Raw genomic sequence first — 15,186 nt, forward strand, 5'->3', positions numbered from 1 at the left:
TTAGGTGAGGTCATGAGGATGGAGCCCTATCAATGAGATTAGTGCCCTTATAAAAGTCACCAGAGACCTTGCTTCCCAGCTCTGCTCTCCACTGTGTGAGGATACAGTCTAAAACCTAGAAGAGTTTCCTCACCAGAATTTGATAATGCTGGCACCCTAATTTCAACCTTTCAGCCTCTAGAACTCCAAGAAATAAATTTGTTGCTTATAAGCCACCCAGTCTATGGGATTTTTATTATATCATTAACAAGCTAAGATAAGCACCTATGCATTAGGTCTAGAGAGCCACAAATTCAGATCGGAGCATGAGGTTGGAGGGTTCCATGAGGAATACTTCAGGCTGAAAAATAATAGAAAATGTAGAACTCCTAACAGTTTGGGCTCTGGAAAACTGCAATGAAAGACTTTATTTATTTATTTTTTTTACAAAGATGATAGAAAATACTTCAAGACTTAGAAGAAGATTGAAGAAAACTAAGCAATGAAATAATAAGGTCATTATTAGAGAAAAACAAAGAATTACACAGAATTATAGCCATTATCTACTACTTGATTCAGCAACGAATTGTCACAATAATAAAACTACTAATGCTGAATCATAACTTATCATACACTGAGAGAACGGGGAAAGGGAAGAGGAAGTAGTAATATAAGGACATCAAATCTTTATCAACACGTGTGGAAGTCAGTTATTACTGTCTAAAGTTGATCACTTGAAAAATAGCAATATCCCTGCATTATCTGGAAATGTGAATGGAAATATAAGAAGGCAGGAGCTAAATATTTACATGAGTTACCCTGGAGTAGCAGAGGGTGAGGGGAAATTTAGGAATGGTCAAGGGCACAAAATTTGTTGATAACTTTGTCTTTTTTTTTTACCACTATCTGACTTTTTAAACTTTTAACTAATTCATATACTGCCTTTCTGATATCACTATTCTGCTTATATTCTGCTTATATGATTTCAGCTCTCTGTTTATAAATGAACTAGTATGTCCTACGTTTGAGCAGAAACTTTTCCCCAAGTTTTGAAAGGCACCAAGTTTTCCTTCTAAAGTAAAATATAACTTTCCAATACTTAAAATAAATATCCATTAAGAAGGAAGTAATTAATTGATACATCAAAACATAACACTTATAATAAAGAGTTTTAACAATCAAGATTGCTGCTTTTTTGAAGTAACTTTAAAAAGCTGGCTCAATTTTTCATTTTCAAATACTATACATTGCATTTGTTACACTAAGACGAATTTTTTTTCTTTCTGTGAAAGACACAAACAGGTTTTGCTATGACTTATATCAAAGCAGTAGTTAGAGGTCTTGGATGGTTATTTATACATCTTTTCCAAAGAGATATAGTTTAAAAAAATCATTAAATGTGTAGTAAAAGAGGAGTTTGGCCTATAATGGAAATATGACCAAGAGTTTCTAGGAACAAATATTTCACTTAAGCATTTTCTGCTACTTTTCTTTTTTATGAAGGATACATTTTCACATTAGTAACATTAAAAACTAGCACTCAGAATAGAATATTTTATATTTCTCCTTTTCTCTATTTATTTACTATGTTCTATTTTCAGCAAATCAATATTTCATAGCTATAGGAATAGCTCTCAATCTTTTTCATCTTGCTTTTTCCTCTAAGGTTTCTCTAAAATTGCCTATCCCTGACTCAGAACTATTCTTTTTCTTGTCACTTTAGAAAGGAAGGACTCAAGCCAAGGGGAGTTTGAACTGTGCCTGACATTCAAGGCCACTGAAAAGCAACTTAGCAGGCAACATGCCCTTGACTTCAAGGCAAGTTTAGTCATCAGTATAAGAAAGAATAATGTAAAACAAGAGCACAATTCTTTTAAGTGTACATTTTATATTTAGAAGAAAAAATGCCTATAACAATAATTTTAATTTTAATAATTGGGCTTTTTGTGTTGGATACCTATCCTCTATTTCCAGGGAACACTTTGCACTACACATGAAAAGCAGTTTCATACAACATTTGTACTGAAGTCGCTATACAATAGGAACTAATGTTTAAAATAATCCCTAATAATCCAAAATAATTAAAATCAAAATTCAATTTTAATATTATTAAAGAATGGAAATTTGACTAAAACATTTTGGGAAGGATTTTATTTCAACCAAAGGCTTTCTTCTGGGACCTTAATTAGCAGGAAACCAAATTTAAGGCCATCTAAGCAATTCTAATAGCCCCTGCTCTTCTGTCAATGTTAATATTTATTAAACTGCACCACCATCCAACCAGTAGATCAAGTCAGAAGCCTGAGAATTAGCTGGACATTTTCCCCCTTCCAAAAGACCTTCAGATCTTGCTGGTTTTACTTCTTAAATACCCAATAAGACCAGCTATCCATCTAATATTACTATTGTATTCACTCTCCAATACCCTGCCACGGAACCAATGGCTTCACTACTCTTCTGACCCTGTTCCTCCAGCTGAAAAACCTTTATTAATTTGCTTTTTGGAACAAATGTTGACCCTTAACATATAGTTCAAGTCTCTCCCTGACTGATTCTACACACAACCCACCAACCCCATTGCATGTTTCAATGTCTCAACCTGCCTTCTCCTCTCTTTATTCACACGAGCTGCACTGGAACTCCAATCTCTTGCTTATCTGCTTTCCCACAAGTTGCAACCACTTTCTCCAATGTTGTCCTCTCTTTCTCCACTTGCCCTCTCCTATTTACCCTTCCGGTTTTACTCTAAATGCCATATCCTTAGAGAAGCTTTTCTCAATCCCTAACTTAAATTCATTAAATGTTGTAACAACCAGGTTCATGTGCTTTGATCCTGGGTTGGCCTTTATTTGCAGCTGTGTGATAGGAGATGACAATGGTTTTAGAAAATTAACAAATTTTAAAATGAGAAAATGCTATCCATTATTTAGGAAAATTGAGGAAAACTCAATTATCAACTTTGCTCATTCTGGGATAGCTAACAGAACACTAATGTGAGTTCTGAAGTTTGATGTAACTTCAATTTTTTTGTCATGTTAAAAAATAATCAGGGGGAGGGTATAGCTCAAAGTGCTAGAGCGCATGCTTAGCATGCACTAGGTCCTGGGTTCAATCCCCAGAACCTCAAATAAACCTAATTACCTTCCTCCCCCTCCCCCCCAAGAAGAAAAAAACTAAAAAATCAATAATAATAATAATGCTGTGGCCTCAATTTTTTGTAGTACTAAAAAAAAAAAATCACTACTTGAGTGGTATTCCTTACCTGTACCTTTAGTTCAAATGAATTAATTGATTTCTGGTTAAATATTCATATATAACAAAATTTAACACACAATTCTAAAATGTACCCAAAGGTCACATTAATTTTTTCATAATATAAGTGACCAACAATATTAATGGAAGCAGAGATAAATAAAATTTGAGATATCCAAAGGGTATCCTCAGACCAAACATTTTTACATACTGCTTTTTTCCACATATGTATTATGTAAGGTATGTAAATAGAACCGTATTTCATTCTCAAAACAACTCCAAGACGTAGGCAAAAGGAGTATCATTAAACCTTTTGTACAGACACAGTTTAAATGACTTACTCTGAGCCACTACCACCTATTAAGTTTTTGACCAGAGTTAGAATCCAGGACTGTTAACTGCAAATACAGAACTCTTTGCTCCATACTTGTCCCACTTATGTGCCGTAATCTTAAAAAGTCAAGATACTAGTTTCTTTAGAATAGCAATGCTCTTTCCAGTGATTCTTCTTTTAAAATGCAAAAATCTTATGAAGCTTATATATTAAAATTCACTATGAAGAGACAGGGAAGGGGGAGGGCCAAGATATGGGTTTGGGATTAATAGATACAAACTATTATGTATAAAATAGATAAGCTACAAGGACATACTGTACAGGACAGGGGAACATAGCCATTATCTTGTAACAACTTTAAAGGGAGTATTATCTCTAAAAATACTGAATCACTATGCTCTATACTTGAAACTAATATAATATTGGAAATCGACTATATTTCAACAAATTTTCTTTTAAACCACACTTACGTGTGAATTGATCTGTCACATTATTTTCCCTTAAGTTAGAGGGACTCCCAGCTAATAGGAAGATTTATGACCAGTGATGGATGGCTAAAAAAAAAAAAAAAGCAAAAAAAAAGTATCTCACAAAAGTAGGAGTAAGGGATACATTAAGGAAACTTTACATTCTTACCTCTTTTTTGACCACTTCCATACAAGAAAGCTTCTTTCTAAACAATTAAGTTCTATTCTAAAAAGTAGTTTGTTTCTGACCATGTTTAACTGGAAATGATAAAAACAGGTATTTTAATCTGTCTATACCTGATAGTTATAGCATTTTACATTTGGATAGCGCCACACAATTTACAATATACATTTACATACATTATTATTTGATCCTTGCAACAAATACATGGTTTGCTTATTTATAGATAAGAATCCAACTCTCAGTGGGTTTAATAGACAAGTCAGGGACAGAGTCCCACTTTTTAGACTCTAAAGCCTTTCTCTTTCACAAACAATGCTCATGCCCATAAAGCTCATTCTCAGTGGATACTTACATTTCATCACACCTTGAATTTCATAAACAGGCTTGAGAATCAGAGAACCATGAAAGCCTTTAGGGAATGGATTTATTAAGTCCCACTTATCCGAAAAATCCGTAAGTTTCACTGTTCGTGTTCTGTTCTTGGGGATCTTCCATTGGACAATCTCCTTTAGGGTATAAATATGTTCATCTTCACACTCATAGAATTCTCCTTCTTGTGACAAAGGCAAAGTAAATGAGTGATTTTGATGATCCCTTAGCACTCCACAGTTCACCATTTTTTCTCCATTGATCTCTTCAACTGAGTTGAGCATGATTTGCTCACCCTGCCTTATGATGAGATTCTCTAGTTTTATATCCTTCTGATGATAGAAGCAAGGATGCCCTAGTCTACTTGGTCCAATATGGATGGTTCTTGTAATTTCGTCCATAGTGAGGTATGGAGTTTTATCAGCCACAATCTTAAAAAGACCTAAGAACAGAATTGTGTGAATTAACGAGAGTTCTTACAATGAAAGTTATCATAAGAAAATCACAGAGACAGTTATAAAACAAGTATAATGTAGCATTTAAAAGTAATGTACTTGGGAGAGGATATAGCTCAAGCGCTAGAGCTCATGCTTAGCATGCACAAGGTCGTCAATTCAATCTCCAGTATCTCCTCTAAAAATAAATAAACCTAATTCCACCTCCCCAAAAATACAAATTAAAAGTATTCTTTAAAGATTAGAGATACTTGTGTTAATCCTGAGTTCTTCTAGGTAAAATCTTAATGTATTATCTGTAGATTACTGAATCATCAGATCCAGGTCACATAAATGGAAACAAGGGGAAAATATCTTGAAAAAGAAGAGGCCCTGTTCTTGGAAATGAAATCTGCATGACATACTGGCTATCTTCCGACTACATGTGTGATCTTGAGCAAGGCACTTAATCTCTCAAGATAATATTTTTTATTTTTAATTTTTAAAATGAAAGGCTTGGATTAGATCAGTGTTTCCATAAATATATTCTCTGGAAACACCAAAATTAATAGATATTCCAGACGGAAACTGTTTCATGGTCAAAGTAACAATTACAAAGCTATTACCTGGAAATAGATGGTGGTGAGGGTTGTACAACATTGTGAGTGTACTTAATGACACTAAATTGTATACTTTAAAGTGGTAAATTTGATGTTATGTATATTTTACCACAATAAAAAGTATCTACATATTTCCACATAATTTAAGACTTCTCAGAAACTTCAGATGCACAGTGACTCACAAAAGGGGAATATAACGTGTAAAATTTCCCAGATTTCTTTAGTTATAAAACTCTTGGGGGAAACATCCCTTAATCAATTACAATGTAGTATTTCATGATATATTAGTGTTCCACATAACTCTCCGTGGAAAATGCGCCAAGTTAGATAGTTGTTCTGGATCGAATATTCTTGATTATATGTCATTATTCCTTCTCATTACTTCTCTATAATTTTTCAGTAGTTTCACTATTTGAAACTTTTCCCTCTAATACTATTGGGATAGTCACTAACACAGTGAATTTTTATTCTTTACGATATCACTTTTTATGCTTGCATGTTTGATTAATTTTTCTCTTTGAATTATTTTACTTTTATTTTATGGGCATATCTGCTTTGTAGCACTTTCAGAAATGAAATTACTAAATTATTATGAAATTATTGAATAATTTTAATAAATTACAGGGAAAATAAGAACAAAGGAAAAATTAGGTAACTGCTTTCTTAACCTCAAAGTAAATTAAGACAATATTATATAATAGCATGCACTAAGAAGGCAGTGTATAAAGAATCTTACTAGAATGATATAGCTTGGAAAATTTACTTACTAGTTTAGTCAAAAATACAGTCCAATTAACATTTCTCTATATATCAAATTATTATTAACCAGGTTATGTCTTTTATGTATATTTTGGGTTATGGTACAAAGATTTATGATGTTATTTTTGTAGTCGATCTTTACTCAAACAAAAAAAACCCCCAGGATTTTGGTTATTTTTAAATATAAACTGAAAAAGTACGAGTGATGCAATCCTGGCAAAGACTAAGTAAGCTAGGATGTGCAATCTGTCCTGAAAACCTTTAGAAATTGAACAGTGTTCATCCACTGTATGGTGTGCCTTAAGACAGTAAGGCAAAGAAACATTTACTTTGAAGGAATTTCTTATTTCATTATGTCTTGTATAAGGGAAAATCCAATAAAATAGTATTCTTGAGTTCTCCACAGTAATTGAATTTGTGTGTGTGTGCATGTGTGTGTGTGTGTGCGTGCACATGTTTAATCTCATTTGTCTGCATGTGAAGATTCATTTCTAAGAGTCCACAGTCACTACCAGGCTATAAAAAAAATCAGCAGTTTTTGTGAAATAAGTTTAAAAAAACAGCTACCTAGAATCTCATAAATGTAGAGAAACAGTTTTATTTCTACCCTAGCTATACTGATGACATAAGTCACAGAAGAATTAATTCAGCATCTTCTTTCTTGGGGAATTGGGCTCACCTGAGGTAATAACAAACCTAAAATGTTATGAAGTAGAAAAAGCCTGAAACCCTAAGGAACACCATTATTTCAAGTTAATCATACACTTCAGAGCTGTCTTGTTGGATGTCTCTATTGCAAGGAAAAAAATCTTATCTATGAATCAGTCTGTTTTCCCTTAGAAAAATGATTAAGTACGCAGTTCAGCATATTAAGTGCCAGAGTACAGGAAAAATATTTGATTAACTTATTTCTTTATATATTATTACAGTCAGTCCAAAGAGTTCTTTCTGATAAACAGCCACTTAAAACCATATAAAGTAGGGCATATACATGTGAATGGTATCATATTAGAACTTCAATTTCACAGTAAACCGAAACACCATAGACCTGATCAGCTTTAAATTCAACCGATTTTTTCTCTACATTTTTAACAAAGAGTATAATAATAGTTTTATACTGGAAAAAATATATTTTTTTATTTATCAAAACAAAACAAAATAAAACACATTTCAAGAGCTGAGTAATCATTAGTGTGATTATAAAATAAGCCAATACATAATCTTCACAATTTAAGTTGAAAGCAGAAAGAAAATAGATTTCTAATTCCAAATTTGATTTCCACCTATTTCAATGGATACTATTGCTATTTTTACTTAGGAAAAATTGTTCATAAAGAGAATGTCACTAGAGAAACAACAAATCCCTCAAAATTCTTCAGCAAGTATTGAAATATAAAATAATAATAATAATAATAATAATAATGTCCAAACTGTGAGAAGATTCTCCAGATTTCTCAGAGTCAATTATAGGATTATTGAACGTTATCAACTAATGAGTGATTCAAACAATCTTGATAGACGTCTCCAAGAGCAGAAACAAGGAATGTGAGGAAAGTCACGGATCATGATAAGAAAATTTTGCATAACTGAACGGAGTATTTGGGAGGGGAGAAGAAACATCAAAGATGGTGACCAAGTTTGTTTAATGTTAGATGCTAAACGAGGCTGTGAAACTCCTATAATCAAATGTCTTTACATTTATAATGGAGCCAGAATAGTCTATAATACCTATTAATGGTTTTTAATAGTTCTTTTATTTGTAAAAGAGGGTAAAAGAGTAAATCATAAAACGTTTCTATTCATTTTTACCTTGTTGTTTCAACCACTGCATGAAAAAAAACCTTATTTTCCTAATAAGTCCTTAAAAGGAGTGATTATGCAATATCTAATGCATTTGAGATGTTTAACAAATAATTTACGTTAATAATGTTAGATCTTGAAATCAGATGATATAATTTTACATCTATGCCTAAAGCTCTCTTATAATCATAGCTTTATTAATAAAAGTGCTATACATACTTGTTCATGGTAAAGCTTTCTCTCTGCCAAGCAGTGAGAATGAGTTAATAGACCTAGGAGGAGGAGGAGAGGATGTGAGAAATTCTCCTTCTTATAAACCTTGGCAAGATCACATTTCCCTGGACTCTCACAGTCCTGAGGAGCACTGCCCCTTGTGTTATGGGAAGACACATCAATGTATCAGGACTGGAAAGAATCCCCACAGACCTTATGTCCCACCAAAATCTCTCACGATGCTTTATTAGGAAGATTTTCAAAATACCATACATTCACTACCTGGCCCTGGGTGACTTAGACAATAGAATTTTTTAAGGCCAACAACATACTATTCCAACAGTAAAGTGGAGTGGTTGAAAGTGTGAATTTTTGATTCAAGTAGCCTGGGTGTAATTCTGGCCGCAGCCCTTTCCTCACTGTGTAAATTTGAGAAATTTAATTCTCAGAGCTACAATTTCCTTTTCTATAAAATGGAGAAAATTGTGTTATCTACTTCAGAAAGTCATTGTGATAATTAAATGAGTCAATACATGTAATATGCTTAGATAGTACTTAACACACAGCAAGCAGTAAAAAACAAAATACAAGAAATAACGTTATCCCTTCTTCTCATTTTCTTTCACTCTGAAATTCTAAGCCATTGCAGGATGGTTATAACATCAGAGAGATGAATACCTATAGGGCCAAAGGAGGCACACTAGGCATTCCAATTAGGATCAAATTAGATGAGGCAAAAATATATAGAATCCACAATTCAGCATCTGACACAGGCTGAACAAAATAATCCCAGCAACAATAACATCCACAGATTCCACCAGAGTGTTTGATTATGGAAAAGAGAGCCTCAGGTGACCTCTTTAGGTGGACTGCCTTTGGATAAATATTTCCAGGTGGCTTTGAGAAGTCTGTCTGACTCCATGCTTTGATAAATTGCTTAGAATTTAACCACCATAATTTTATGCCCATAATAAGCAGATTATAGGGAGGTGTAAGTACACTTTAAATGCAAATATTGTGCTGATTGTAGTTATTCACAAGGTATACATTATACACAGCTGCTGGAGTTCCTTTGAACAAAAGAAGCAGCAAAATGTCAAGGCATTTTTGAAAATGTGTTTTATTCATGGCTCTGAAAGGTAGTTGAAGCCAACTGAGGGAGGAGTATAACTTTCCTCTATTTTAATGATCTTAATTTTGCTAATGGAATGTTAGTGCAAAGAGTTTGGGAGCCATGTGGTGTTGATTGCGTTGTTCAGTATTGATGTTGCTTGCAAATTAAATGTACCTAAGTAGCCACCTGTTTATGCTTATGATTATGTAAAGCCCCATATGTCTGCCTCTCTACACATGGGAGGTAAATATTGAAAAAATTATTCTGGTGTGAAGGGTGAAAACAGCAGCAATTCTTCTATAACTGTCAACATATGCTGTGGCGTTTCCTTTAATGTTGTGCTTTGTCTGACATATTTGCTGATTTTTACTATGCAGTGTTCAAAAAAATCTGTTACCCATGGTTATACAAAACAATTAAAAATCAGTTTACATTAAATTCAAATTAGGAAGAGAGATAATTTTCCAATGTAACCATAAGCTTTAAATGGATTTCAGAGCTTATGATTTAAATAGATTTTGATTTGCACAATAAAGAAAACCAAACTTTTTTTTCTAAATTCACCAGCAAATAAAAAGAAACATTTTCTTCCTAAGCACGTCCTTTTGATTCCATATTACTAGGCAACAAAAAAACTAACTCAAATAACATAAATTTGAAAATCCCACCTAAAGTCAGCAAAGGCTTCTCAACTGGCAAGCTCACCACCATTCCCACTGGATTTACTCTGGAAAACAGTGTACTAGACTCCATACAGAGGATCAGAGCCGGTACCTGGTCAGTAAGAGCACATGAGCAGGTCTGAGATGAGACTCATTAGATTACTGGGAGATCTGGCACAGGTAATGTCTTTGGAATTAATTCAGACTGTTCAGAAATTGGCCCTGACAGTAGCTTGAAGGAAAGATCAGAAAGGCTAGATTTGCTATGGTTGATCACTTCAGACATTGCAGATAAACGAACTGGAGTTTCATATGGTTTATATCTTATCAAAAGGGGTTTAAATGTCAACCATCTAGCAGGCTAGATATTGACAGTCTCTGACTTCCCAATAAATTGGTTTCAAAAGACACAAAAGGTTAGAAAAAGATGAAAATTTACCACATCATCAAAAACTAAAATAATAGATCAACTGCCCCCAAAAGCCAGAAGAACTTTTCTAAAGTGAGTATTTCCTTAGAGTTTATTCTAATAAGTGAACCACTGAGTTAAAGGCCCTTTTCTCAGCAGATTGCTGGTTCCAGGAGAGCAGGGACCAAGACATAAGTGTACCACTGTCATCAATCATTATCTCTGCACTTGAACAAAATAAATATTTGCCAGTTGACTGGCAGATAGCTCTTGAAATATAATATCAAATTTATTTACAGAAAGGTTATAGCATTCTATACCCACTTCAGTTGGTTTTGAGAGCCACCACCTGACAATACCTTTCTTAACTTTTTATCATAGTTCTAAAAGCTTAGGTAATCAAAGTGTGAAAAAGTTATCATCATTGTTTTAATTTACATTGATGAATCTGAACTAAGTTTTATGTGGTTATAAGCCCATCTGAAGTACTTCTGTCCTTTGTCCATTTCCCAGTTAGTGTTCTGCACTATTTGATTTTTTGTTTTACAGTTTAGTGTAAAATCTTGCTGTTAAACTTTTCTTCCTATTTTTACTTTTCTGATGTACAGAAAGTTCCATTTTATATAGTCAAATATATTGTCTCTTGATGAGTTTTCGTTAAATTTATAATTTGAAAATTGTTTCCAATACAAATATTAAATCGCTTTACTTAAAATGTAACATTTTCATCTACTTCAAATTTCCTTTGCTATGTGGTGTAAGGTTGTTGATCCAATTTTAGATACTGTTCTCTAAATTGATAATTATACTATAACAATTTACTAAATATTCTTCCTTTAACCCCAGATGTGTAGTACTAACTTTACCAAATAAAAAGTTATGTTCTGTATCAAGGTCTATTTTAGAACTATAAACAAATGTTTGATTAAGTTCAGGGGCACTAGAGTCAAATTCAAAGCATTGTTCTGATGCTTCTACAAAAACTGGTACTACTATTATTATTTTATTGATTCAGCTTTTGATTTTCTGTAAGCAACATACAGTGTAATTTATTATAACTTTGGAATAGGTTTTAATGTTGGCAGGACAAATACACCCTCACTGTATTTTTTTAAATATTTGCTTGAATATTTCACTTGTTTATTCTCCCAAATGAACTTTAGAATAATTTTCTCAAGAGCCAACATAATAATAATTACGATTATAACATGGGAATTACGTTTATCATTGTGTTAATCTCAAATTAATTCCTGTGAAATTGATTTTTGCACAATATCCAGTTTTCTGATTCAAGCAGTTAAAATGTCTCCTGTTTATTTTTAATAAATAATGAGTTAAAGTTTTATAATAGTCCTTATACTAGGTATAAAGACATTAAGCTTTGCTGTTCTATGCTTTTACCTTGCTATTTTTAAATATATTACCCGTAAATATTCTGAATGATTATAAATGGAAGGTTATGACTATGTATATATTCTTCTTTATATAAATGTGGATAAATACTCTTATAAATATACATAAATATTCTATGTATAAATATATATTTATGTACAAATTTTAATATACTTCTTATATATGCTTATTTTTAATATATTTATTTTGTCATCTTATTGAACTCACGTGAATTCTAACAAATTAAAAATCTTTGTTTCATATGATTCTGTTGTTTTTTTCTGGATAATTTTACTGCAAATAACGATTATCATCACCTCATTTCTAAAAGTTTTCTATATCATTTGTTTCTGGTCACAATGACTTACTTAAAATTCTAGAATGGTGATAAATAAGAGTAAAAACAAACACCCTTCTGAGAACAATTCTTCTTTTGTTTGGTTTGCTGGGCCTTTCTACTTGATGTCTATGACCTGACTCCAGTGCACTGCTGATGGTGTGAGCTCCTGCCACTTTCCAGGATTCTGAAGGTTTTTAAACTCATGTTGCTAAAAAACAAAAACAAACAAAAAAAACCTGAGACAGGGATACTAAAACCCATTAAATTGTATACTTAGAACAGCTGAATTTTATGCTACATAAATTAAAGCTCAATAAAGCTATTAATCTAAATAATGGGACTGAGGAGGGATGGACAGCTAATATCTTCAAAAAAGCAGTAGACTGGCCCTCTGAATAGTTCCTGGTAGTAAATTGGCAGAGTGTTTATGGAATGTGACTTTGTAATATGCATCAAAAGCCTTAAAAACATTTTTACTTTTAAAGTCATACTTTTATGTATGCTAAATTATCATAACAGAAGTACAGACAAAACTTCAGTTAAAAAGATGCTCGTTACAGCATAATTTGATTGAATGACCACTTTTGGAATGGATTTATTAATTATGGTATATGCATATAATGGACTATTATATACAAAATAAAATTATGTTTTGAAGAATATTTAATGACACAGGAAAGTTCTAAAAAATAGGTTTATTTTACATAATATTAAAACATGTGTCCGTATGTATGTAGGCACACAATGTACTGGAAAACAATGGAAGGAAATGTACTAAACATTAATGCTAGATAGCTCTGGTGATGAGATTACAGGGAGCTTTAATTTACTTCCCTGCATTTTCTTCCATTTCCTAATTTTCTATAAGATATATATGGCATTTGTAACATTGGGAAAAATCAATACATTTTATAACTTTAAAAAGTTGTGCTGCTATGTCCATACCAAAACCTGCACATGAATGTTAACAGAAGCTTTATTCCAAGTTGCCAAAACTTAGAGGCAACCAATATGTCCTTTAGTAGGTGATGAATAAACTGCAGTACATCCAGAGAGTGGAATATGATTCGGCGCTAAAGAGAAATGAGCTATCAATCCATGAAAAGACATGGAGGAACTTAAACACATATTACTAAGTGAAAGAAGCCAATGTGAAAATGCAGTATACTTTATGATTTCAACTATATGACATTTTGGAAAAGGCAAAGCTATGGCCACATTAGAAAGATCAGCAGTTGCCAGGTGTTGGAGGGAGAGAAAGGACGAACAGGCTGAGCACAGAAGATTGTTTGGACAGTGAAAATACTCTGGGAGATGCCATAATGATGGATACATGTCATTATATATTTGCCTAAACCCAAAGAACCTACAATAGCAAGAGTAAACCATAATGTAAACCATGAACTTAGATGATTATAATATGTCAATGTAGGTTCATCAGTTGTAACAAGTGCAACACTCCAGAGGGGGATGTTGATAATGGAGAAGGCTATGCAGGGCGTATATGGAGAATCTCTGTACTTTGTGCTCAATTTTGCTGTGAATTTAAAACCGCTCTAAAAAATAAAGCATAATTTTTAAAAAGCTTTGTTCCAGTGGCAGAATGTAAATCTCTGATATGTAATTATGTATAAATATGCTAATGTGCTTTACCAATGTCCAGTTCAGAGAGTCAAGGAAGACCTGAGCAAACAACATTTTAAGGACAATCTGGTTCCTTTCATGAAAGTCCTTCCATGGTGATACTATTGAAGCAATGGCATAAGGAGTTTCAGAGGAACTATGCATATAAGGAGATGGTAAGAGCAAAAAGATTAATATTAACCTAATTATTAACCTAAAATATTAATACTATGAAAATTTATAGAACAGCACCAGATGTAGAAAAGCCCATTTTTAAAATGATTTTTCTGACAGAATTTGGGTCTGATGCTAATGTACATAGGTGAGTGAAAAGAATATTTTGACCTAGAACTGCAGTTTATTTGGCTGTCAGATAGTATCCATTTTAGTTATCCAAAGACCAAGGATTTAGAGAAAAAAACCTGATCAGGTACTAGAGGAGAAGAAAACACAGAGTAAAGAAAAAAAAAAAAAGAAACTGAAAATTAGTGTAAAAGCCTGATTTTTTCCTGCATTTAGATTACTTCACATTTTATTGCTTAGTATATCCAGAATACCCCTTTTTGTCTAGGAAAATATTTTGTGTAATAGACATAGATGAATTTATTTTGTGTTAAGTGGGCACAGTGGTGAAGAAGTGCCTTAAGAGAAGTTGACTCAGCAAATTCGAAGAATGGCCTATGTATCCTTGAATAGAAAATTGTTCAAAAAGCAGGGAGCCCTACTTAGGACTTTTCTGAACCATGTGTCTTCATAATGCTATATCCAGATGGAAAATAGGAGCAAATTTCACCCTATATTTTGCTTCTTTAAGCAAAAGTCCTTAAAAAAAAAAGATAAAAAGTTACTCACATAAAGCTATTAAATATATTTTAAATATTTTTGCACAACAATTTTCCTATCAGAGCCTTTTAGAAACTGACATTTTAGTAAAAAAAAAAAAAGCTTCAACCATAAAATGAAAGATTAGTCATTTCAGTGATAGATGAAACATAATAAATCACCATTGAATGTAATATTATATGTTTTATATCAATAAGTATACAGTTTCCCAAATGAAACATTGAGAAAATTCATTTCGAAAAATGTTAATGTATTAGGTATTTTGGCACCTATACATAAAGGAGCAAGTTTCATAAATTTTAATCATTTAACAATCAATTTCTTGGAGAAATAATTCTATTAATCCAATTTTTAAACTTTTTTTATTGAGTTATAGTCATTTTACAATGTTG

At 32.6% G+C, this 15,186-nt stretch overlaps 1 protein-coding gene across 5 annotated transcripts in view; it reads right to left on the reverse strand.

Moving 5' to 3' along the window:
* Positions 1-15,186, reverse strand: part of THEMIS (thymocyte selection associated) — a 189,255-nt gene that overhangs the window by 87,215 nt on the left and 86,854 nt on the right. For 4 of the 5 annotated variants that reach the window (XM_072965848.1, XM_072965847.1, XM_015235764.3 and 1 more), the window contains exon 3: positions 4,569-5,027. In XM_072965848.1, the coding sequence (XP_072821949.1) occupies positions 4,569-5,027 (459 nt within the window). Of the gene's footprint in view, positions 1-4,568; positions 5,028-12,356; positions 12,484-15,186 lie in introns of those variants that run through there. The other variant, XM_072965850.1, reaches the window with a different exon arrangement.

The sequence above is a fragment of the Vicugna pacos genome, chromosome 8 (assembly GCF_048564905.1).
Source record: "Vicugna pacos chromosome 8, VicPac4, whole genome shotgun sequence".
Lineage (NCBI taxonomy): Eukaryota > Metazoa > Chordata > Mammalia > Artiodactyla > Camelidae > Vicugna > Vicugna pacos.